This window comes from Notamacropus eugenii, chromosome 5 (genome assembly GCF_028372415.1).
Source record: "Notamacropus eugenii isolate mMacEug1 chromosome 5, mMacEug1.pri_v2, whole genome shotgun sequence".
NCBI classification, from domain to species: Eukaryota; Metazoa; Chordata; class Mammalia; order Diprotodontia; family Macropodidae; genus Notamacropus; species Notamacropus eugenii.
The window spans coordinates 319,758,830-319,784,975 of NC_092876.1; the positions used below are offsets into that span (position 1 = coordinate 319,758,830).

The 26,146-nt window shown below is 42.1% G+C and overlaps 2 protein-coding genes across 5 annotated transcripts in view; one reads left to right on the forward strand and one right to left on the reverse strand.

The window, feature by feature from the left end:
* Window positions 1-26,146, reverse strand: part of LIMS2 (LIM zinc finger domain containing 2) — a 90,477-nt gene that overhangs the window by 33,751 nt on the left and 30,580 nt on the right. For 2 of the 4 annotated variants that reach the window (XM_072613460.1, XM_072613459.1), the window contains exons 2-4: window positions 6,771-6,930; window positions 5,062-5,128; window positions 3,974-4,094 (exon numbers count right to left, since the gene is read on the reverse strand). In XM_072613460.1, coding sequence (XP_072469561.1) covers window positions 3,974-4,094; window positions 5,062-5,128; window positions 6,771-6,926 — 344 coding nt within the window. In that variant the 5' untranslated portion in view covers window positions 6,927-6,930. Of the gene's footprint in view, window positions 1-3,973; window positions 4,095-5,061; window positions 5,129-6,770; window positions 6,931-7,338; window positions 7,364-19,747; window positions 20,959-26,146 lie in introns of those variants that run through there. The other 2 variants (XM_072613458.1, XM_072613462.1) reach the window with 2 other exon arrangements.
* On the forward strand, window positions 280-2,824 carry GPR17 (G protein-coupled receptor 17). Its single transcript, XM_072613463.1, has one exon. The coding sequence runs from the start codon at window positions 549-551 to the stop codon at window positions 1,563-1,565; it is 1,017 nt and encodes a 338-aa protein (XP_072469564.1). The 5' UTR covers window positions 280-548; the 3' UTR covers window positions 1,566-2,824.

The window sequence follows — 26,146 nt, forward strand, 5'->3', positions numbered from 1 at the left end:
TCTTTCCACCCCCCACCCCCCACTCCCACCCCCCCCCTCCACCCCCCCGCCCCAATTCAGTCTGAGGCAGAGGTCCTAAATGAAGCATTGTGTATGAGAATTTCAGTAACAAAAGACTCTTGTGACACCCAAACAAATTTGTCTGGGCATCAATAAGCATCATTAACGAGGTAACTGCAGCATTGGAACTGTTTATCTAATTAATGTGCCAGAGCTAACAGAGGCAGCCCCAAGGATACTCAGACATCGCACCAAGCCCATGGAAGGGGAGTTGTCCTTTCTAGGAATCACTCCATAAATCTTGGGAGCTGAACTCAAATTTTGAATTCATTTGATTTCTGTTTATGGATCTTTAGACTGCTGGGGATTTCCTGAATCTGCTCCTGGCTGTCGAAAAGGCTAAACTCTGGGAGCCACAAACTTTCAGGGTCATCCTAAATTTAGACCCTCCCTTGTGTCAGACAAAGAGTGCATTGCCAGCTCCTTTGTCACCTGATACTCTGATTCTTTTCAGGATCTCTCTTTGGACTCCCAACTTGAGCTGAAGAATGAAAAGCCTAGTGGTGGATCCTTCAAATAAATTCAACAACTCCCTGGATGCTTTTGAGCGATGTGGCAAAGAAACACCCTTGGAAAATGTTCTTTTTGCCTCCTTCTATCTTCTGGATTTCATCCTGGCCTTTGTTGGCAATACACTTGCCCTCTGGCTCTTTATCCGGGACCAAAAATCGGGCACCCCAGCCAACGTTTTTCTGATGCATCTCGCTGTGGCCGACTTGTCATTTGTACTGGTGCTTCCCACCCGACTTGTTTATCATTTTTCTGGAAACCACTGGCCATTTGGGGAAATCCCATGCCGCCTTACCGGGTTCCTCTTCTACCTCAACATGTACGCCAGCATCTACTTCCTTACGTGCATCAGTGTTGACCGCTTCCTCGCCATCGTGCACCCTATCAAGTCCATCAAACTCCGCAGGCCTCTCTATGCCCACCTGACCTGTGCCTTCCTCTGGGTGGTGGTGGCTGTGGCCATGGCACCACTGCTGGTCAGTGCGCAGACGGTGGAGGTGAACAACACCACCGTCTGCCTACAGCTCTACCGAGAGAAAGCCTCCCGGAATGCTCTGGTGTCCTTGGCCGTGGCATTCACCTTCCCCTTTGTCACCACGGTCACCTGCTACTTGCTGATCATTCGGAATCTGCGCAGTGGCCACCGGGTGGAGAAACACCTCAAGGACAAAGCCATCAAGATGATCATCATGGTGCTCATGATCTTCCTGGTGTGCTTTGTGCCATACCATGTCAATCGCTACATCTACGTCCTGCGGTATGATGGCATGCGGGCCTCCTGTGAGGCCCAGCGGGTCCTGGCCCTCAGTAACCGCCTCACTTCCTGCCTCACCAGCCTCAATGGTGCCCTGGACCCTGTCATGTATTTTTTTGTGGCTGAGAAGTTTCGTGATGCTTTGTGTAACTTGCTTTGTGCCAAAAGGGCCATGACCCTGCCACCAAGTTTTGAGGGAAAGACAAATGAGAGTTCCTTAAGTGCTAAATCTGAACTGTGAAAGAGACATCCAGACACAAAGTGCTGCCTCCCTGTGTGGGTTATGCATGCCTCGATGGCAGACTGTCTGTGCAGAAAGACCTTCCCTGGGAGGACACTATCTCCATACGTGAAAGTAGAAGAATCTAGCTTCTTCCACACAAACACAGCTAACCATCCACCTACTGAGAAAAGAGACTCAAATACTGGTGGATCACTAATATCCCACTCAGACAACTGAACAGTAGCTTCACCTACTGTTCAGTTTCTAACAAGCTCTTACACTTCTGAAAAGCAAGAACTAACATGTAATCAAACCAAGACCCCTTCCCCCTCAGAAGAAAAATTTTCAGCTATGCTTACTTACTGTTACTAGATACCCTAATGATCTCAGCCTAGATAAAGAGGGGGAGGGATATGAAAATTGGAGAACAATGAAAGTCTTTCTCTAAGCTCAATGCTGACCGCTGAGCCACTGACCTCCTATTATGTTAAGGCAAGAGTGGGGGAGGCTACTCCCCAAAGAATCCAAGAAAATGATCCGAAAATTGCTTGAGTGAAAGGGAGAGTTCCTTTAAATGTCTGCTTTGATGTCTAGAGGAATGAGGGTGGAGGAGGGAGTGGTGGGGAGGGAGGGAAGAAATGCTGTAGTGTTCACATTATCAGGTCCTTGATTATAGACATCACCACCTTAGTTTAGTTAACATAGTAAGGTAGACTACACTTGGTGGGTGATTACAACTGGACCCATAGAGACCAAGTCAAATTGGTCCACAAATGACATCTTACATGTGTAGCCTAAACCAATGGGAGACAACTTTTATCTCTACAGATTTCCTGATCTAATTTTTAAAAAAGGGGGGGGGCCCTAAAAATTCTTCTTTTTAAATGTGTTCTGACAATCTCTCTCTAATTTCCCAATATGTGTTCTCTAACCTCATGGAAGGACCTGCAGTTGACCTGACCATCTTGCTTGAGACCTGAGTAAGGGAGCAAAACCATAGCATGGACCATGGATGCCTTAAATAGGGTACACATTCATTTCCATGTAACTTCAAGGACATGAAATCCAAGGGCTCTCAACAAAACCAAGCACTCCTATCCAGCGTGCCTCCTTCCAGCCCCTGGTGACCCCCAAATGAACCCAAGGAGGTCTGTGCACCCTGCACACTGTCAAGTTGACCCCTATCCCCCCTTTGCCTTCCATTTGTACAGTAATCCTCCTTTTTTGTACCTGTATATGCTGATTATGAATATGCATAGTTTGTAAAGTGTGAAGCTGCATCTTGTTGTTTTAATAAAATTTCTTTCTTCCCTTTACTAGCTACCAGTAAATCTCCTTTGCCCTTCTTCTACCCCTTCAACCAGGGGCAGCTTGGTGGTGCAGTGGATAGAGCACAAGTACAGGAGTCAGGAGGATCTGAGTTCAAATCTCACCTCAGACACCTGACACTCACTAGCTGTGTGACCTTGGACAAGTCACTTAACCCCAAATGCCTCATCCTGGGTCATCTCCAGTCATCCTGATGAATATGTGGTCACTGGATTCAGATGGCTCTGGAGGAAAAGTGAGGCTGGTGACCTGCACAGCCCTCCCTCACTCAAAACAAAGTCAAGTGCAAGTCATGTCATCATGTCTCTGATATCATGGTCTTCTTCAAAAACGGACGAACACAACAGCAACAATTTCCTATTTGTCTTGTACATGGCTTGCTTTGTCTATATTTGTTTCCACGTTGTCTCTTGCATTAGATTGTGAGGTCCTTGAGGGCAGGGGCTGCCTTTGGCCTCTTTTTGTATCCCCAGGGCTTAGCACAGTGCCCAGCACACAGAAGTCACTTCATAAATGTTTATTGATTGACTAGGATTCATATAGCTCTTCCTACTTTTCAGGCAGCTGGGTGGCACAATGGATAGAGTGCATCAGATACTACCACCCACAGATACTATCACCCTAGGCAAGTCAGTTAACCCTCTAAGCCTCATTGCCTCATCTGTAAAATGAGGATGGTAATACCACCTACCTCACAGGCTTGTTCTGAGAATCAAATGTCACAGTATATGTAAAGCACTTCGGAAACTTAAAACACTATGTAAATGAAATGTATTCAAAGAACTTTGACATCCATTTTCTTGTACAGTCAGAACAACATCACTGGGGGATGGCTGGATTAGGCAGGTGTTATTCCCATTTGCAGATGGAGAAACAGAGGCCCAGAGAGGTAAAGAGACTTTACTCAAGGTTTCCCAGCTCAAGAGGGGAAGAGCTGGGATTAATATCCAAGTGGACCTAGCCCCTCATCCAGTCTTCTTTCTGTTGTGCCCTGGTATCTTACACATCAGTACCATCTTCCTCTGGCTCACATCCCCTCCCCAAATCCTCCCCAATCTGCTTCTCCCATTGGCCCACTTGGCCGTGCCTCTCCTTACCTCCCAGCATTCTTCACAAAGCCCAGGTCAGCCAGAACCACATCACACAATTCACAACGGAAGCATTCTGGGTGCCAATTGTTGTTCATTGCTTTGATGACACGGCCAATAATGAATTCACCTAGAAAATGAAAAGTCAGATTTGAGGAGGGAAAGACATGAATTCACTCCTACCTGCCAGGGAAGAAACAGCTTCATTCTTTCTACATTTTCTTATTGTTTTGCCAAGTTTGTCCCAATGCACTACAACAGGAGATGAAAAATAACCTCCAATGGGGAAAATAAATCTACTTTCTAAAGCAAGAGCCAAGAAAGTAACTGTGCTTTGTGTATAGGTGTGCCATCTCTAGGTTATATTTTCATATTTGCTTCAAGCTGGCCCTCCATGTTACTGTGAAGTTTGACTCTGGGCCCTGCCAACTCCCCAATCAGGATCATTACAGCCCAACTCCTCCCCTCTTGGCTTCTTCCTGAACTGCAGATAACTATCCTACGTCACATTTCCTCAGAGTTTTGTTCTGAACTGATAATGGTGTAAGATAAGGGTTTACATTACTAGTGAAGGCAGCTGAGTGCCTCAGTGGATAGAGTGCTGGGCCTGGAGTCAGGATAGACCTGAGTTCAAATCCAGCCTCAGACACTTAGTAACTGTGTGACACTGGACCAGTCACTTAACTTCTGTGTGCCTTAATCCACAGAAGAAGGAAATGGCAAACTACTCCAGTATCTTTGCCAAGAAAATACCATGGACATTATTGGTGTGAAATGGTCCCTGGGATCATGAAGAGTCAGACACAAGTGAACAACAAAATGTTGCTTGCAGTCAGAAAAGGGGGGAAGAGGGCAGCTATTGTCTAAGGGGTAAAAGTAATCTTTCCATAGCTGAATGTTAGATACCATAACAAACAATGGGGATGATTCTTCAGGTTTCCTGCTCTATATCCCTCAAATGACACCTGCTCAAAGGTTAGCCTTCACTTTCCTCTAAAAGCAAACCCCTTCCCCCTTGCTATCCCACTCTCCCCTACTTCATACAATAAAGCCTTCAGAATAAAGAGAAGGCAGATTGGGCTTTAGTCTGGCCTTACCACATGTCCCACAGCAGGGAGCAAACAGCATTTGGAAGTCATGTTCACAATACTTTCGACCTTCGTACTGTAAGCAAAACACAGAGAGAAGGGGTAAGAGAAATGCCAGGATGCTGGGATTCCTTTAATTTCTGATTCCTCTATTACAGAATATATTTCTATCGCACTTTGCCTAAAGACAAGGTTCTCTACACAAGCCTTACGCAGGCAGCATTGGAGAACATTCAATTAAAGGGAAGAAACACAAAGAAAGAAACAGAAATGGGAGGAACAGATGAAGGACAGAAAAAAGGAAGAGGGGAAAATTCTTGACGGCAGTTGCAGCCCTTTAACAAATAGAAGGCAATCTGTGGCATGGATCAGAGTCAATGTTCTATGTAACAAACAAAAATGATTATTAAGCACCTATTCTGTATGAAGCACTTAACACTAGGCTAGGCCCTGAGAGAGACAGAGAAGTAGGAGAAGACCTAGTCACTGTCAACAGGCATGGTATGGTCTAGTAGGGGAATAATACATAAAGACAAAAAACTAATATGAAGTATTACATAAATACATTAGAGAGATGTGAATCAAAATGCTAAGTAAAGTCTAAGAACAAAAGTATTAGGGAGGAAGGGAGAGAAATGAAAGCCTCCTGGAGCAGATGGCATTTGAGTTCTGATTTAAGGAATGAGTAGGGATTGAGGCAGCTAGATGGCACAGTGGTCAAGTGCTGGGCCTGAAGTCAGGAAGACTCATCTTCCTGAGTTCAAATCTGGCCTCAGACACTAACTGTGTGACTCTGAGGCAAGCACTTGGCCTTATTTGCCTCAGTTTCCTCATCTGTAAAATGAGCAGGAGAAGGAAATGGAAAACCACTCCAGGATCTTTGTCAAGAAAACCCCAAATGGGGTCACGAAGAGTTGGATGACTAAACACCAAAAGGGACTGAAGTGATAAATATGGCAGTGGGATGAGGGGCCAGATATTACATGTAAGTGGAAGGAAAGCACAAGATTTGGGGCTATACAGTTGTCCAGTTTGTCTGGGGCATAAAGTGCAAGGAGCACAACAGATGAGTCTAGGAAGAAAGAATGGATGCAGATGGTAGAAGGCTCTGAATGCTGTGCTCTGTGGCACTACTAACCGGGTAAAAGGCATAATTCAAATTGAGTTTTAGACCTGGAAGAGACCTTAGCATCTCCCCACATTTAAAAATGTTTCTTTTTTTTTTCAGTTTCAGTTTCTTCCAACTAAAAACAAATTATTTGTAAAATAAATGTAAAGAATGTGTGCAGATTCCTTAAGAGTCTGGTCAATATGGTGGATCTTTAACAAACTTTGTTTTCCTTTGGCTGAAAAAAAAATAAAGCATGTGATTGGTTCGGCTAAGGGCACAGGGGTATTAGGTGTTCACTTGACCCTCCACACAATACTCTTCTGTCTCAGAACCCTCAGCTGCTTGGTTTTTCTATGATGGCAGAAACAAAAGCCCACTGATTGCCAAAGGAAGAAGTCTCAGATGCTCTCAGAGTGAGGACTTCAAGGCAGAGATAAGCAGAGAAGAGGAGAGCAGACGCAGCAGCCAGTGAGAAAAGGGGGCGAGAGACTATGAATAAACCAGCATGAAGCGGCCGAAGGGTTAGAACAGCAGCAGCCCATATCCCAGGGGAGTGCCAGGGTAAGGCCCCAGCAACAGGCCAGGGCACCACAGCAAACATCCTCACCTCATAGAAGAGCCCATCTGGGAACTGCCGGAAGCACTGGGCACAGACGAAACAGTTTTCATGATACAGCTCCCCGTTGCTGTTCACAATCCTTTCGGATGGATCAAAACGAGTCTGACAGCGTTGGCATGTGGCATTTGCCAGAGCATCGGACATGTTACTGAATAAATGGGGGAAAAAAATAGTCAGGTTCTGGATGTCATCCAAAGATGATAATGTGTTAGGGGGTGGGGGTGGGGCAAAGTTTAGAGCAACAGCTCTCTCATTCTTTCTGGCAAGAACTTTTTTTCTGTAATCCAGGACTGGCCCTAGGGCCAGGGAGATAAAACATCCCTAGTCCCAGAGTTTCTCTGTGCAAAATTTCTCACTTGTTTGGGACCACAGACACTTGGAACTTCATATGGCAGCATTTGCGGCCCCATCATTTTACAGTTCAGACATGCCAGTCCCAATCAGGTACAAAGCCAGAAACTGAGGCTGGAGTCTAGACTGTCTTCTAAAGAAACCTCTTAGCAGAGTGGACAGAACATGGAACTTGGCGTCAGGAACGCTGGAGTTCAAGGCCTACCTCTGACATTTATCAGTCACTGCAGTGCTCTTGGTCTCTGTTTCCTCACCTGTAAGATGAGGACATTAAAAGCACCTATCTCACAGGGTTGTGAGGATCACATGAGATGATACACATAAATAACTTTGCAAACCTTGAAGTGTTACGTAATTGTTAGCTATTATTGTTAATCATTAAAAATGAAAAAGGAACCACACACCAGATTAGTCCCTAAATCCTTCCAGCCTAGAATTCTGTCTCTGACAATGTCATCATTCATTCAACAAGCATTTATTAAGCTCCCAGGTACTCTTGTAGGTAATTGGAGACACAAAGAGAAAAACAAAGCAGTCCCTGTCCTTCCACTGATCCTACCCTATCGAGAAGGACCATGCATAGCCTCAAGTAAATACATAAAGAAGAAGTAGAAGGATAAAAACAGGCCTGGTGAAGGAGGTGGCTGAGTTCTAGAAAAAGCCAAGGACTCTAAAGGGTGGAGATGAAGAGGAAGTACATTCCAGACATGGGACCAGCCTGCACCAAGTCACAGAAAGGAGATGGAATGTCCCAGGGGGGCAGCGTGGGGAGGCTGTGGTTTGTCCACACTTAAAAGGTTAGAGAAATGGCCCTAAATATCCCCTTTCCCCTTAACAACCCTCATCCTGGCTGTCACAGCCCTTCTTGAACATATTCATGCTTTCAACTTGTATCCTCTCTTAGCTTGGATGTACTTTCATTAATACTTCTGCCTCATACTTCTCCTTCTCTCTCCACCCCCACAAAAGAAAAGAAAGTTATGAATGTGATTGCATTTTAAAAATAACATCCCTTTCTTTTCTCATTAGCTGTCAAATGAAAGATCATGCGACTGACAGAGAAGAAACGTTATGCTGAGGGTAACCACCAGCTTAGCAATGGGCACTATATACTTCAGGCTTGTTTCTTTTTTTCATGTAACTCAGGGAAATCAGAATAAACAGGAAATCCTGGAACTCTGACATCTGAATTGCCTGATTTAATAACCACATAACATAATTCCCAGAGCCCAGATACAGGCTTTCAGATTGCTGGTTAACGCACACCATCCTCTGGCCAAGGGCGCAGGCTTTACTGGGGGTTTTTTCTTTTCCTACCTCCTCATATTTACATTTTCTTCATCCTTCAAGGCCTAGCTCAAATCTTTCTACATTCATGAAGTGGTCTCCAACCACATTAGCCTACAGGCATCTCTCTTCTCTGTGAATTCCTGTGACATTTAGAGACTTTAAACACACAACTTAGAGGCAGCCATGGTTGCCAGGGATGGAGAATTGCTCTCAGAGTCAAGAAAAGCTGGATCAAATTCTTCCTCTGACACAGACAAGGCAAGTCAAGTGACCCTGGGTCCAATGAGAAGTCCCTTGACTTCTCATTGCTCTAGGACAGAGGGGACAACTCCTAGCTTGCAAGTGAGCAGTGGCTCCCTAGTGTGAGAGAACCAGATTTAAAATGTCTTTGGGAAACGTTTAGCAAAATAAATGAAAAAAACAACACAATATGATAATGTTGATTTGTGGTTTTCTAAGTTAAGGTGCGTCCTGCATTCATTTCTATTGACACCTCTGCTCCAGGTAACTCTCTAACACTATCGTTTGTTGAGAAAGTAAACTAAAGATCTTAGTGCAATTTTAAGCCAATAAACTGCACACTGACACCTTATATATCCAGAAAAATCACAGATTCAGAACCTTTCCTTAAGTCACAGTTTAGCACTGAAATGCTGTGTTAATTGGGCGTCCTTCAGTCAGACTGCAGGCATCTGAAGGCCCAAATATTATGCCTTTTACTTTGCTACATACCACAGTCACTTGAATAGAGGCACATCTGTCATGGGTAAATGATAAATACTTGCTAATTGACTGATTCCTATCTACCTGTACTCTTACCCTAACCCTAACACTACGGTTTTGTTATGACCTACTTTCTATGTTATGTTAACACCCTTCTTCCACACTGCTTCTCAAAAGTCTTCCTAAGGTACGGTTCCTCTACCACTCAGCTTTTCAAATGCCTTTTATGGCTCTGTATTATCATCTATGGGAAAAATGTAAACTCCCCAGTCTAACATTTAAGGTCCTATATAATATCTTTCTAGTCTATCTCTCCAGCCTTATTTGACTTTAACTTTCTACTCACAGTCTTCATTTCAGTGAAACCAATTTTATTAACTCTTTTCTAAAATAGAAGAATGGGCAAGCTAGGTGGTGCAGTAGATAGAGCACTGGTCTTGGAATGAGAAAGACTTATCTTCATGAGTTCAAATCTGGTCTCTGACACTTACTATTTGCATGACCCTGGGAAAGATATTTAAAATGAGCTGGAAAAGGAAATGACAAACCACTACAGTATCTCTGCCAAGAAAACCCCAAATGGGGTCACAGAGAGTCTGACACAAATGAAAAACAACTAACCAACAACATTATCTATGTTACAGTGACCCCCCATTGGTAGGGGGCAAATTATGTAGGGTACTCTTGTATTCCAAATGGTACAGGAGGTAAAGCAAAATTGTGTCATATAAGGGAGGGTAAAAGATCAGGACTTTCCTCTAAAGGGCTCTTCCCTTCCAGTTTTACATAATTCTTATATAAAATTTAATGATATAACTGAAATTTTAAAATAAACAACTATCAGGGAGTTAGAGGCCCCTCAGGCTCAAACATCCTTCCATTGAACACAAAGTGAATAGAGCTGCCCATTCATCATGGCCCCCCTCCCACAACACTGGACCTTCTATGTGTTATCACTAAACTATGAGGAAGGGGGCCTGGGAGGATTCTGAATCAAGGGAAACATGTCAGAAAGATAAATCAAAGGAGTTCATCAAAACACAAGATGCTCACAGAGAAAATTGTAGTCTGGGGAACCCAAAGTGCTCCTTTCCAGCTTGGCTTTACAGTAGCCAACAGCAGTTATGGGAAGGGAACAAGGGTGGAAGAAATGAAAATTCCAAGCTCTCCCCACTCCTTCACACATTCCAGTAGAGGACAGAGAATACAATGTCTGTCTGATTAGCCCCCAAGGAGAAAAATACCACTCCCCTTTCTCTGCCCCCATTCCAAAGTGGACAGCAGGCAGGCAAGATACAGCCAAGGGCACGTCTGAGAGGCAGGCAAGTCAAACCACCAAGCTGTGGGAAGAACATAGAACAAACCCCTGCCTCAACTCTCTGGAATGCCACTGGTCTCTGCAACCAACATCATCAACTAAGTTTCACAGTGCTACTGACATTTACAATAATTGTGTGTGTGTGTGTGTGTGTGTGTGTGTGTGTGTGAGGGTTCCTTAGACCCTGCTTGCATCAAACAAGCAGGAAAATAAATGAGCTTGTAATCCAAGTTCTTCTGCCATACCCACTTGTTATGGGGAGTGAGGAAAGGGAGAGGGCTATGAATTACGTATGTCTGTGGTTTAATCAATCAACAAGCATTTTATTAAGCACCTACTACATACAAGGCACTGTGCAAATAACCATGGTTTCAAAGACAAAAGTCAAACAGAGTTTGTAGTTTACTATCCTACTGAAGAGTGTGAGGTTATGTGTTTCTGAGAGGCTATCAGAAACACTGGAGTACTTCCATCTCTGACCTGAGGCAGAATTGTTAGGTAATTAGATTGGGACCCATCAGCAAAGATCCTTCTGTATGTTTCCATGATCAACACAAAGAGTCCCTGGGCCAAACAGAAGAAGTTATGGTCAGCACTATTCTCTTATCTTTCTACAGCTTTTCATGTAGAAACAGCCTCCATATGTGACTCAATCTGCATTCTAAAGCCAAATATGAATATTTTTGTAATGACATGGCCAAGGAGGACAGGAGGATCCACCAACACACCCATTAACACAATCACAGAAAGCCCAAATACCTCAAATGAATCAACCAATCACCTTAGTACCTAGTCTGAAAGAATTTGCCTAAAAATATATCAATAAATTCTTAATTCATTAGAAGAATTCATTACAATCTTTCTGTCTCCTCGTCTTCCCATCACTCCTCTCCCCCACAAGTGACTATGACATAGAAGAGACTAGACGAGTAGCAGACCAGGCACCCTGCTGGGATTACATAACTGGCCCAGGAGGAGACAATATATCTAGCCATGGGTGAGAGTAACTCAAACAAAGGAGGCTTCAGGGAGTGACCCCTCTTGGTAGAGAGGACCCTGGACTGACAGAATCTGTACCAAGGCACTGACCCTAGGAGCCCAGTAGAGAGCCACAATGAAGGGAAACTTCACGAGCCCTCTAGGCTTCCCTGCACAGATGCCTCATTACTTTGTGTCCACTCTCCCCCACTGACCCTGTGTGTATCTATGGGAGATGGCACCCCAGGGTTTATAACTACTATTCTTTCTATTCACCTTAGGGAATATCCTTGCTAATAAGTCAAGTACAATTGCTAGTGGGAAGCACACCTGTAACTGAAAGTACTAGAAACCCAGCCTCTGAGGGCCACAGATACCTGAGACAAGCAGGAGTCAGCTGCCTTCTGCCTTCCCCCAGACCACAAGAACGGAGCCAGTCTGGAATTAACTAAATTCATTATCTGTATCTTCCCATCCTCTTTGCATGGCTAATCAAAAGCTGACTATAACCATGAGAAGGGGGCACAGTGGAGCCTGGAGCCGGAACATCTGTGCTCGGGCAATGTCCTTAATCATCTATAAAACAGGAATCACAATACTTGCACTACCTACCTCACAAGGTTGTTTGGAAAGATTTGTAAACCTTAGGGTGCAATATAAGTATAAGCTCTTATTATGGATTGATAGCCTAGCTCACTTTCCGTTTGCCAACCATTGACTTTTTAAAAGGTGGTGCAGGGCATAGTGTTAGACTTAGAGTCAGAAAGACCTGAGTTCAAATTCAGCCTCAGACACTTACTAGCTGGGTGATCCTGGGAAACTCACTTAACTCTGTTTGCCTCAGTTTCCTCATCTGTAAAATGAACTAGAGAAGGAAATGGCAAACCACTCCAGCAGCTTAGCCTAGAAAACCCCAAATGGGGTCAGATCCGACAGAAAAATGACTAACCCACAATAACAAGTTTTTAAAATGCAGTTTCACTGATAGTATAATACTGTAAACTGTTTTTCAGTAGACAGACATGGAATAGCTATGACTGGTTCTTGTCTTTATTAATTCATGAATATGAATTAGACATACTACCTAGTAGTTTAAAAACCTATTGTCAATGTTACCATAGAGACTTATGGGAGAAAACAATACAATCCCTCTCTCACTGGGTTGTTGTGAGGAAAGTACCTTGTAAACCTGAAAGTATTCTGTAGATGTAAGTTATTATTATAGGGAAATGATCACTTTCTTCAAATAGCTGAAGAGGGGCATGTGAAAGATAGAGTGAGTGTGGTATGCTTGAATCTCGAGGGCAGAACCAGAAATGGTGGGCAGAAATTACAGAAAGGCAAATTCAACATAAAGAAGAATTTTCTAATTATAAAGTCACTGAACAAACATTTATTAAGCACTGACAATGTGCCAGGCACTGTGCGAAGCCCTGGGATACAAAGGAAGAAAAAAAAGTCCCTGCTCTCAAAGGAACTCATAGTCTAACAGGCAGATAATATACAAACAATTATGAACAAACAAGCTATGTAAAGGATAAATTGGAGAGGGAAGGCATTAGCATTGAGGCGGATCAGGAAAGGCTTCTTATAGAAGGTGGGATTTTATTCTGGACTTAAAGAAAGCCAAGACATGAAGGAGGGAGAGCATTCCAGGCACAGAGGACAACCCAAGAAAATGACTGGTCAGAAAATGGAGTGTCATGTGCAGTGAATACCCAGGAAATCAGTGTCATTGAATTTAAAAGAGAAGCATGGGGCAGGGAACATAGTATAAGGAGACTGGAAAGCAGGAGGGGAAATCAGATGATAAAATGACGGACAGAAGGTTTTATATTTGATTTTGGAAGTAATAGGGAGCCACAGTAGTTTATTGAAGGTTCGAGAAGGTGGTAACATTGTCTGTCTCTAACTTTTGAATTTGATCGTTGAGCGGAGGACAGACCAGGGTGTTATGCTATGTTGTTTATCTTTCATTCTCAAAGAGCACCAATGACATCACAAGGGTGATGACTTGACTTGCCCATGAATTGGATTTAAGTGAGGCAGAGCTGAGCAAAGTTATTAGCCTCACTCTCTCCTATCATGGAAGTCCAGTGGCAAGACCAAAGTCAAGATAACTGGCCATGGCCCAAGATGCAGTGGATGACCTTGGCCTTTCTAAGTTAAGGCCTTTCCTAGGCCTCAGTTTGTCTGAGACAATGTCCATTCAACAGAGAGGGATTTGAGGCAGGAAGACAACCTAAGGCCTGTACCAGGGTGTTAGCAAAAATAATAATCATTGTATTAGAGAAACTTTACTAAGGTAGGATCTAAAAGACTTGACAAGAGATTGGATTAGAGAGAGAGAGAGGAGTTGAGGATAATAACTCAACAGTAATGGGGAAATAAGGAAGAGAAGAGGGTTGGGGGGTGGAGAAAGTGAGGAAGATACTAACCTCATATTCAGTTTTGGACATGTGGCATTTAAATATGTATATGTTGTATGTATGTATATGTATATGTAATGTATATGTGTTATATACACACACATACATATACACAAATATATATGCATACACACATATATATATACATTATACCTTTTATATAATTTATGTGTGTGTATGTGTGAGTGTAACAATGTACTGTTTCATGAGGAAGTAGAAAGCTCATCACTGGAGGTTTTCAAGTAGAGGCTGGATCAGAGCTGAACCTAGAGTAGGGCAGCCAGGGCTTTGTCTTGGAGGAAGGAGGGCTAATCTAGAGAGTTCTGACAGCATTTGTATTCCCCTAAGGAAGAATGCAGAGACAGAGTCTAGCAGCAAGCAGGTCAACAAGATGGTAAGAAAGGAAGAGTAGATTTCCTCTCCCCTGGGAAGTAACTCAGCCAGGTCCCCAGCTCCAGCTCCCTCCTGTGTGGTTCACTAGACCACCAGAGAAAAAAGGACACGAGTTTTCTGAGGTTGGTGAACTTGAAGCTAGAATACTCACAGGAAAGTTCAGGGGGTCCCCTGCCTATTCTGCTACTCATCCTGAGTCATGGTATTCCGGGCTTGTACTCAGGAAGGGTCATTTCCTCTATATGAACCTTGGCCATTTCCTCTCTATGAACCAAAGGTCAAATTTCAAAAACCCAAGCTGAATAAGCTCTAGTTTGAGAATCAGAAGACCTGACATCTTTTAGCAAGGCCTTCCCCAAACCCTCTTAATTCTAGTGCCTTCCCTCTGTTCATTATTTCCTATTTATCCTGTGTATAGCTTGCTTTTGATATATTTGCTTGCACGTTGTCTCCCCCATTAGATCGTAAGCTCCTTGAGGGCAGGGACTCTTTTTGTATTCCCAGAGCTTAGAACGGTGCCAGGCACATGGTAGGTGCTTAACAAATGTTGACTGATAGGTTTTGAGTGTGTGCTGTGACACAGCTATCTCCAAGCAACTATATTCTTTTCTCTACAGTGAGAGAATAGGACAAGGTGATCTCTAGAGTCCTTTCCAGTTCTTCCAGTCTGTAGGTATTTGGGCACTGGATACTACCTCAGTCCAGCTTGAATGTCAATAAAATGTTAAATACACAAGTGACCTGGGCAAGTCCCTTCTCTTGAGATCCAGCTGTGATACTCTGAAGTGTTTGGGGATTTTTTGGAGGGGATAGAGGTGTGTTTAAGGCTCTTTGATAAAAGGATTACCACTGCACCAACACCCCAGAGTAATCAGGCTTCTCGGATGCCAAAGTGTGAAGAAACAACTAACTTTAGCACCTAGTTATCAAGAATAATTAATTAAAATAGGAAGCAACCAGAAGGCCCCATTTCCCTCCCAAGGGGTGCTCTTCCCAGCAGGGTCTCTACCTACTGGATCTGTAGTCTGAGAGGAAGGTGTCCATTCCTCACCATTACATGAGAGTGCCTTGGCTGCCTGCCTCAGGCATAGTTTGTGATTCTTACCCCAGGTACAAACATTCCTGGTTATGCCATAACTTTTTATAAGAATCATTTATAAGGGATATTATAAGCATAAAATTCCTATTTTGATAGAAGTTCTAAAGTTCCTTCCAATTATGCAGTTCTACAATTCTGTCATCCTAATGAGATGTGGGCAGCTGGGTGGCTCAGTGGACAGAGCACTGGATCTGAAGTCAGGAAGATCCAAGTTCAAACTGCTTACCAGTTTAGCAGCTGAGTGACCCTGGGCAAGGTCACTTAACCCTATTTGCTTCAGTTTCCTCATGAGTAAAATGAGCTGGAGAAGGAAATGGCAAACCACTCCAGTATCTTTGCCAAGAAAACCCCAAACGGGGTCCTGACAAATCAGACACAACTGAACAACTAGAATGAGATGGTTCTTCTGACAAACTTCTCTCTAAACATACTAATTCATCTCCATGGACACAGCTCCTTCCATCTCTGTTCCATCTGAACTCATCCAACTCTTTCTAAAGAACAATACCTGTTCTTTGCTCTGAAAGATTTGCTGAGGTCTTCCATCAAAAACAGTAAAGTTCTGGCTTGGGGCGGTGGAGTTTTTTGGTTTTTTTTAAATATTGTAAATGTTTGTTTGCTTTTAATTATACCTTTTTGAAAGTCATCGTGGTAGAGAGCAAGAAGTCTCTCGAGTCAGAGGAGCTGTGTTCAGATCCTGCCTCTCATGTACAATGTTTGTGTGATCCTGCGCAAATCTCTACTCTAGGACATACCTCAAGTTGCACAGCAGTTGCCATCTGTGCTGGTAGAGAAAATTTCCTCACTGGGAGTTCCCAACATTAATAAAACAATAGGTCTCAGCTAAAAATTAAAAAGCCTCTTTTCGAATCCACACCTCTAACCATACACTGGAAAGAATAATCCTAAAGGATATCTTTTCTGATACACTGTATCTAATCTATAGCTCAAGCTTTTTTGTGTAATGGACCCCTTTGGCAGTCTGGAGACTAGAAATCCTTCTCCAAATAATGTCTTTAAATGCACAAAATACATAGTGATACAAAGGAAACAAACAAACTAAATTGAAATGCAGTTAAATACAAGTTCTTTGCACCCAAAGAAGAATCTCTGAGTTGGATGACTCTAGAGCCATTAGAAAAAACTGGAGAAGACAACTCCACAGATTCTCTCTCAATCAGCCCTTTTATAAGTACCTAATAACCCTTATAGTCAGGAAGTCTGATCCAAATCTCCCTTAATTGCTATGACATTCCAATAAATCTAATATGCTTTATAAGTAGTTACGCTCTGAGCATGGGCTTAAAGTTGTTTACCATCAACGACTTTGGCAGTATGAAATTACTCAGTTTATATGATAGATAAGTCCCAATTCTATGTCTCCAGGCCTGTCCCCTTTCTTTAACTCTGATCTCCTGTTTCCAATGGCCTACTAAGACATTTTCACTCCAATGTCAAAATCAACATATCTAAAATAAGAGCTCACCCTTCAAAACTCCCTGTTTCTGCCATGGGGATAAATCTTAGCCACCCTTGACTTCTTAAACTTGCCCTCCAACATTTAGTCTGTCAGCAAGTCTAGGAAGATAAATGGTTCAGTGGATAGATAGAGTGCTGGGCCTGGAGTCAGAAAGACCTGAGTTCAAATCTGACCTCAGACACTGACACTAGCTGTGTGACTCTGGGCAAGTCACTTAACCCTGTTTGCCTCTGTAAAATGGCAAACCACTCCAGTATCTTTGCCTAGAAAACTCTAAATGGGGTCACGAAGAGTCAGACACAACCAAAGTGACTGAATGACTTCTAGCTCAGAATCCTCCATCAATCCTGTGTTCTGATGGCTAGACGACTCCTCATGATCTAGCTCTAGATTCAATCTAACCCAAACTGACCATGAGATTGTCTTACTCAACAAGCTTTTTCGGTGACCCTCTGTTGCCTCTAGGATTAAAAAAAAAAATGTTTTTTAATGTTTTTACACCTTCATCTGAGTATTTAAAGCCTTTCCAGTCTGGTTTGGTTTATTTCACGTTACTCCCCTACACACTCTCTACTTTCCAGCCCAACTGACCTACATGCTATCTCCCAAGACTGGCATGACATCTCCCACCCTGACACCTAGAATACACTTTATCTCTGCCTCCCACTCTTAGAAAGCTTGGCATTTATGCTTCTCTCCACCCAGCACTAGTCATCAGTGCCCACTCCTTAAATTATCTTGCATATACTTATCCACATAAATGCTCTATCCCACTTCCTATTAGAAAACAAGATCCTTGGGTGAGTGGAATGGGAAAGGGGAGACTATTTTTCATCCAACACCTAATACAGGGTTTTGTACATCTTGGGCACTTCATAAATGCCTTCTGGATAGAATCAAAATGAACTGAATTGAATAATCCTGTCTTTCTAATGCTGATTACCATTATCTCTTTACACAAACACTCCTTCTAGCCAGATGGCTTTATTCCCATTTCCAAACATCTATGATCAACTCACTATCCCCAAACATACAAAATGAATGTTTCTAGCTCCATGGTTCTGCTTCCCCCAACCTGGCAGTCTGGAACACCCTGCATCATCCACTGCCCCTTTCCTCTCTGCTTATCTAAATCCTACCCTGTCTCTAATGCCCAGATCAAGCCCCAGACCCTCTGTGAAGCCACCAAAGTCCCCAGGGATCTTTTTCTTCCTGGAAATTCTTGCTGTCTGACACAAAATATACCCTTTTGTGAGGTAAAATCCAGAAACTCAGGTTTTACTCCAGGGTCTGCCATTAACTATAAGATCATGGGCTAGTTCCCCTGTCAAAGGCTTCCTCTCCTATAAAGTGAGAAGGTTGGATTAGATAAATTCTAAGTTTCCTTCCAGGTCTAACATACTCTGGATCTATTTTTAGGTATTTTATGTCTGTCTTATCTCCCTAGCTAGGTTGTGAGAACATGGTTCACTTCTTTTAGCTTTCTGTATCTCCCAAGTTACTCAGCAGAGTATGTTGCACGTAGAAAGTGCTTGATTAAATGTTTGTTCATTGACTATCACAAAGTGATTTGTTTTTCATGGCCAACAATACACACTCAGTCTTGGGTCTGAAAAGTCAAAGTGCAGGTTTCCTGCCAGCTCATCTACAGCAATAATAAATATCCTACAAATGGAACTTCCTGGAACTCTGAGTTAATGCTGACCCACAGGACCAAGAACTTTCAACTTTCTTGCCTCCAAAGAGTTAATAGTTGTTTTCTGTCAAGGAAATGAATGGCAGTGACTTCAGGGTATTGGGGTATGCTGGCTAGGATCGTGGTTATGTTACAGAATATGGTTTGATTGCTTTTAGCAGTTAATGGCACAGAGTAAATTACAGGGCAGGAACTAATGAAATATTAATGCTCTTTAAGAAATGACAACTGAAGAACTCAGAAAAACTTGAGAAGACTTGTAAGAAGTGACACAGTACAGAGAAAGAAGAGAGCCAGGAGAACAATTTACAGTATGACCATAATAATATAAAGGGAAATGGCGCTGAAAACCTCAGAACTCTGATCAATGCAATGAGCAAACATAGCTGCAAAGGACTGAGAGTGAAGTATTCCTCCTGTCCTTTGGCATAGAAGAGGAGACCGGAGGCACAGAGGAAGCATCCATCTTCAGGCATGGATGAAAGGTTAATTAGTTTTGCTTAACTGTACTTCTTATTACAAGGGAATGTTGTTTGGGAGATTGGAGAGTCCATGGAAATCAACGTCAATGTTTTTAAAAAGCCAATAGAATATGAATTGATTTTTTTAAAGTATTAGACACTATTTAAACAAAACCCAAACCATTCAGCATTAGGCAGGCCAAATCTAAGACATGACGAGTTGATCATTTCCTTTTGGTTTCTCTCCTTTCGGTTTTGGGCTGCATCTCAAGTTCAACAGAGTATTTTCCTTCACTGGTCAAAGCTATTAAAGGGTGAGGAGGACCATCAAATAACTCATCTAGAACGATCAAATCACCAACAGGTCCTGATTGAGAATGTTGATCATAGGTAATATCAAGGCCCGAGTGCATTAAAAATCTTATTTAAAAAAAAAAGAACTGTATCTACTCTTAGTCTTTAGAAGTTTTTTCTCTTTTTGAAACAGTGTGCCCTCTGTTTGACAAGGAAATAAGAACACTGGGCCTGAGATGTTTCAAAGGGGAAAGGCTTCCTTACCGTCATTTTCCTGTTATTGTGATAAGCTAAGAGCCTCCATCCTAGTCTCTTTTACACACTTGCCAGAAATGAACATATCACCTTGAGCCTAGTCAGACTGTCTACAGACAGAAGCCCACCTCAAAAGAAGTCAAGTATGCCTTAGGAAACATTCCAGTAATACCAGCCCCTTCATCTCAAGAGACCTACCCAAGGATCCCGGTTGTTTCTGCCCCACCATTCAGGGACAATCCAGTGCTGCTCTGCCGATCCTGTCGGCGTCGGTATAGCTCAGAGGATGCCAGATCCCGGAGTCTCATGCCAGCCATGGTGCCCCCACACCACTGTGCAAGTACAATAGGGAAGGCCAATTGGAAATTGGCTGTGTGAGGGCCAAAGCCCAAGTGACTCACTTTTCCGGTTAGGAGTTTTGATGGTCTTTTTTTTTTTTTTTTTGCAATATTCTGACAGACAGGACAGAAGGCTGCCCCAAAGCTGTGTAGTCCTATTTTACTCTTCTAAAAGACAGAACTTCCTCTGGAATAAAGGTCAATCTCTCCTACTGACCTCCAAAACAATTTCCATGAGCATCCATCCAAAGAGAGTCACTCTGTCTGGGTCAAGACATTTCAAGGATCAATCTGCAAAAGGTCCATCTTCAGTTAATTGAATTTCATTCTGAGCCTTCTAGAACTGAGTAGTAATTCAATCCAGTAAGCCTTGAAGTGAAACTAGTCCAGAGCATCAGAAACACAGAACGAATGAGGATAAATTGACCCTACCCCAAAAAGAAACTCTAGAGGTGTGCCACACAGACCTCCATCTGCTCAATGCTATTCTGCTGGCTGCTGCATTGGACAATATCTTCACATTCCTTTGTGGGATAAACCAAGCTCCTCAAACCATTTGTGTCAAGTACAACCCTCAACAAACCAAAAAGAGGCGGGCTTGTAGACGTCTGCCCTCCAATCTGGAAGAGCCAGGGTTGGAATCAGGAACTCAAGAAAAGGCACATGCTTCACATTCCAGCCCTCAGAGCACTGGCTCTGTTTGCAGCAAACTGAACAGGGGTTTGAACCAGTAACCCACCCTTTCCACTACCTCTTCCTCACCCCTCCTCCACTCTTGGACTGAGGCTCACATTACACAAAGGGTCTCCAAAGGGTAGTGGCACCAATCTGTGAAGGAAGACGAAGTTAGTTTCAAAGAGGAAAGAAGTGGGGAGGGGGGAAGATTGGTGGAATTCCCTAGCCAGGATGTTATTCAATCTGGAGCAGGAGAATGAAAAACAAGTCTGTTTCAGGCTTTGGTTTAATCTAGGGATGGGTCATTGAACAGTGAATTATCGAAGATGCCAAAAAAGGCATTTGGAGGTATATCCACAGAGCCACAAGGCTTGAGAATTTGTCTGGAAGGATGGAAGAAGATGCCACACTCCAGTCAAGCAGAACTCCATGGTTCCTATCCTGTCCAATGCAACAGCCAGCAGGAGAGTACCAAAAGGTACTAGGAAGAAGGACTTTGCCATTTAAAAAAAGCAATTGGGATAGGGAGCCTGATAGGCTGCTAGGTCCAGATCCAAGAAGGGCAAAGTGAGGAGACCAAGGAACAGCTAGAACTTCACTTCTCCCTACTTAAAAGTAGAAAGCTGGCTGGTTTCCCCTGTGCCTAGGCAACTAACACCCTGAGAGAAGCAATTCAAAATACACCTAAGCCTCAAAATATTTGCATGAAAGGTAATAATATTCCTTAACCTGTCCAAGAGGGTAGGTAGGAGCAAAAGTGTGTGGGAGAATACCAGGAAGGCTCAATGTAAATGCATTTTTTAATTGGAAGAGATTAATGGGGTCACTTGTAATTCTGGAAAAAAAATGAATCTCATTCAGTGTTTGAACAATTCCCATTGGCAGCTGGAACACCAAAAGTAATTACTAATACAGTAGGATGCCAACTGCTCATGAAAATTCTTAACACTGATTCAATTTCCTTCCAATTATTGCACAGTGTTGTCAGAAAGCCATAGTGATATCTCCTTCCTTTGTTTCAAAATAAGGTGCCTGGAAGGCATTAGCTATTTGAAATACTCTTAATGGACAGCATCATGCTTTTTTTCCCTTTAACTTAAACAGGAAGATATCACCAGGCACATCTTCAAATAAAAGACTTTCTCTTCACCTAACAGAGGCTATAACATTCACATCCACGATTTTAGACTCAGTGGTTAAAAAGACAATGATCCTTTTGGTTTCTTTAGGAAGAGAAGTTATCTAGCAAACACCCTAAATCAGCTCTCTAAGATTTTCCTGGGATCCACCTCTTGACATATGAATCAGAAACCTACAAATACCTTGCTATACAATCCTGGAATGAAAGCACAAGCTACAACTGCTTTCTTTCTATCTCTAGTGCTTGTCACAGGAAGCGCTTAACAAATGCATGCTGGTGGACTGTGTAAATCTACACACACTGGGTAAACTATGCTCAGGGAATCCCTGAATTATCTCTTTAATATTATATCTAGGGTCATTCATTTCTTATTTTTCCTTTTCTCAGAGACTTTTTACTGACCCTTTATAACTGATCCAAGTCTTCTTTGCCGAGTAAGAGGTACACAATCGAAAGACTCAAGAAGATTAGGGATGGGTGAGGAGGATGGTGAAGACAAATGGAAAATCTTCCCAGAAGCCACAAATTAGAGGCTTCTACCTTAAATGGACTTAAGTTGGTGGTTGTGTGTGTGTGTGTGTGTGTGTGTGTGTGTGTGTGTGAATTTTAGGTTGGTATTCCTGATGTTATATAGTTGTTAAATGCAAACTCTGCCAAGATGCCAAGCACTTTAAATTACCATCCAAGTAACAGAGACTTGACAATAATAAGGTCACTCATACTTGCCCTAAGTTTTTCAAAGCCTTTCTCATTTATTATCTTACAGTGTTGATGAGACAAATAGGACAGTCTGATAAAAGGATTCAGAAAAAACCTGAGACGACTTTATGAACTGATATAGAGACAGTGAGAAAGCAGAATCAGGATAACAATTCATACAATTGTAAGTATTGCTCCTTTATCGACTAGTTATTTGATTTGATGAAAGGGGCAAAAAAATGACATTCATGTAAGAAATCACATTTTAAAAAGCAGGTTGAAGAAACACAAGCAGTTCTGAAATCTGAACAAAACAGCCTCTCAAATAAAAGTAATGAATCTATTTGAAAGCAACTCAGAGACAAGAGCACTAAGTGATGTTAGAAATGCCTTCAGTGCATTGTTTTCAAGCAGCTAGTTTGAATATGTTGTTTGTGGGACTTTGGAATTTATTGCTGGAAAACTCTGGAGCCTACAGAGCAACTGTTTAATAACTACTTGTATTATACCCGATAGAAATATAGATGTTAGATTTCTCAACATAAATTAAGGATGAATCATTACTTATGAAGAGGTCTTAATTGGCATTCGAAGCCAGAAAACAGAAGCCAATAGGTAGAAACCAACTGAAAAGAAAAGAGAAGAAATAGGCATGAGAAAGAAGACAGAATAAGTGGAGTAAAGATTGGGAAAGGAAAGAGCAGATGAAATGAGATTGAGAAAAAACATCTTAAAGTATATACTGCTTCCCTTCCCCCCTCCCACAACTTCTGGGAGCTTTCCATGTGCCTTCCTATGTCCATTCTTCCCTCCTTACACACTGTTTCTATTGGTGAGAAAATGTTTGTGGGCGGATTGTTATATTTTAACATACTTGATATTGCCTTACACTGAGTAGATAGTAATGTTTTCTGCTCAGTAAATATTTCATGTTTAAGAGTCAAGGGTATCTTATTACTAGAGAGTCACTTAACAGGATTATTTCAATTGTTATATATCTTCCATAGAGTCATGAATTATTTTAATGTATTTATTTTTGTAAAATTTTTTACCTCATTGTACAAGGGACTATAAGGCAAAGTTTTGTTCTACCAAATAAAAACGCTTTTTCACAAAACCCAAAAATAGTCAGTGATGTTATTGTAACTGTTATGTAAAAATGGTAAATAAAGGCTCATGAACGACATCAGAGAGTATTCCTCCCCCAACACAGTCTACTCATAAGACTATGAGAGTGACATGGAGCCATGTGGGAGTTGTAGCTGCCTCCCACCCCAAGAACACTATGACACACACCCCAACCAAAACAGAGAACTAAAAGTTTAAGTGCCCCAACCCCATCACACATGAACTACATAATGAAAACAATACTGCAAAGGAAAACAACTGTGAAAGATTTTAAAACTAGGATCAATGTAACGATCACTCATGACTCCAGAAGACTGGTGGGAGGTCCGTTTCCTTTCTCTTGGCAAAGGGGTGATAGACTAGAGTTGCAGAATGAGACATCCATACATTTTCAGACGTGGCCAATATATGGATTTGTTTACATAACTCTAATTATTTTTTACAAGGGAGAGCTTTCACTAATGGGAAGAGGGATGGAGCCAAAGTAAAGAATGATAATGATGGATATACTAAAAAAATGAAGAAAATAAAGAAAAATGTCAATGAATTGTTTTAAAAACACAGGGAGAAAAAAGGAAAAGGACATTCAGAAAGGAAAACAGACAAGCAAGGAAGTATTAGAATTACCATGTTAAATTTAAAGCATACTTTGAAAATACATACAGTACACAAGTCAAGATTTAAGGTTTCACTCTTGGTCCTCTCTTCTGTTCTTTGTACAGGGAGATGTTTATATTTGCTGACCGTCAAGGTTAGCATTTACATAGCACAGATTTACATATTTATATCATTTGTTTCTCACAATAACCCTATGAGGTAGATGCTATTATCCCCATTTTTCAGATGAGGAAACTAAGGTAAAGAGAGGTTAAGTGACTTGACCAGGTTCATGCAGCAAAGTAAGTATCCAAAGTAGGATATGAACTCATCTTCCTGACTCCAAGTCCAGCAATCTATCCACTGTGCCACCCGACTGTGTGATGAATAAAAAGGGAAATTTTAAAACAAAAAAAAATAAAGTGTTATTATCCCCATTTTACAGATGAGAAAATAAAGACATAAAAGTTAGATGACTTGCCTGAAGTCACACAGCTAATTTGTGTCAAAGCTCGGACTAGAACCCAGAAGGCAATTGAATGAAAAGACTGCTAGATTACAAGTCAGGTCTCTCTTTTGTCCTAACTACAGTTAGGATGCATATCAACTTTCCCCATTGAGGTTTCAATATATTGCAGATTGGCATAAGAAATTACTGTAAATGGGAATCTGGGGATAATTTTTCAGAAGCCACAGAGAACATGCAAAGTGCAGCAGACAACACAACTTTGACCTACATATAGCCTATGACCAAATATTTAATTCAGATTTTACAATAAGGTACTATAAAGACCCCATAAAAGAAAAAGAAGAAATTCAGACTTCTCTGTTACAAAGAGAGGGTCAAAAAATTTTATGAGTTTTCTCCAGAACAAGGGTGCCATGCCCCTAACCTGCATGATGTGAAAGGGATGACTGTATAAGACCTTGGACAAATTATTTCTCTGACCTCAATTTCCTCATCTGTAAAATTAGTGAATTTGACTAGATGATCACTAATGTTCTTCCCAGTTCTGGTATTACATAATTCTGTGCCCCAGACTCTTTCCACAGACCCACAATATTTTATAAATATCTGTCAATCAACAAACATTTACTACTACTAATAATAGCTAACACTTATGTAGTCCTTCTTGTGTAGCAGGCAGTGAGCTATGCACTGGAAATACAAAGAAAGACAGTGCCTATTCTCTGCTCTCAAGGATCTCACAGTCTAATGGGGAAAATAACGTGCAAACAAGTACATACACACCATACACAGGATAAACTGAAAATAATCAACAGGGGAAGGAGCAGATATTTATGCCAAGTAGTGTTTTCTTTTAACCTTTCAAAGTGAATTCACGTATATCCTCTCATTTTATTCTCATGGCAGCTGGGCATGACACCTCGGGCATGAGAAAACCCAGAGGTCACTGCTTCTTGTCCCAAATAATACAGAAAGTTAGCCTAAGGAGCAGGCATTTTCTACCAACAAGGAGCACTGGATTCAATTCAGCAAACCCTTATTAAGTACAGAACACTGTTCTGGGCACTGGGAAAGAATCAAAGCTTCCAAAGGATAGCATCCCTGCCTTCAAGGAGTTCCACATTCCAGGGGAAGAAGCCAGTCTAGAGATAACCATTCATTACTGCTCCCTGAGTACTAAAGGATAAGCCTGGAATGGAAGCTGATACTGCAGTGATTGGCACTTTTTTGTTGAGAAAGTGAGGCTGGTGACTTGGCACAGCTCTCCCTCACTTCAATCCAATTCCTTTGCATGTCATGGCATCACCTCCATGATGTCATGGTCCTCTTCGAGAACAAAGCCAAACAACAACAAAAATAACCCTTAGAACATCCTGGCACAGATCCCTCTGAGACCCAGCCTCCCTTTTCTAGTTGTGCCTTCTCTCCCTGCCCTCTCTGTAGCACCCCTGGCCACCTTGACCTCATAGAAGCTCCTCTAGCTGCCTCTCCTGGGTTTACCATCTTTCCCAGTGGGGCTAAGGTTAGCAGAAGTACCCATTGCCAGTGCC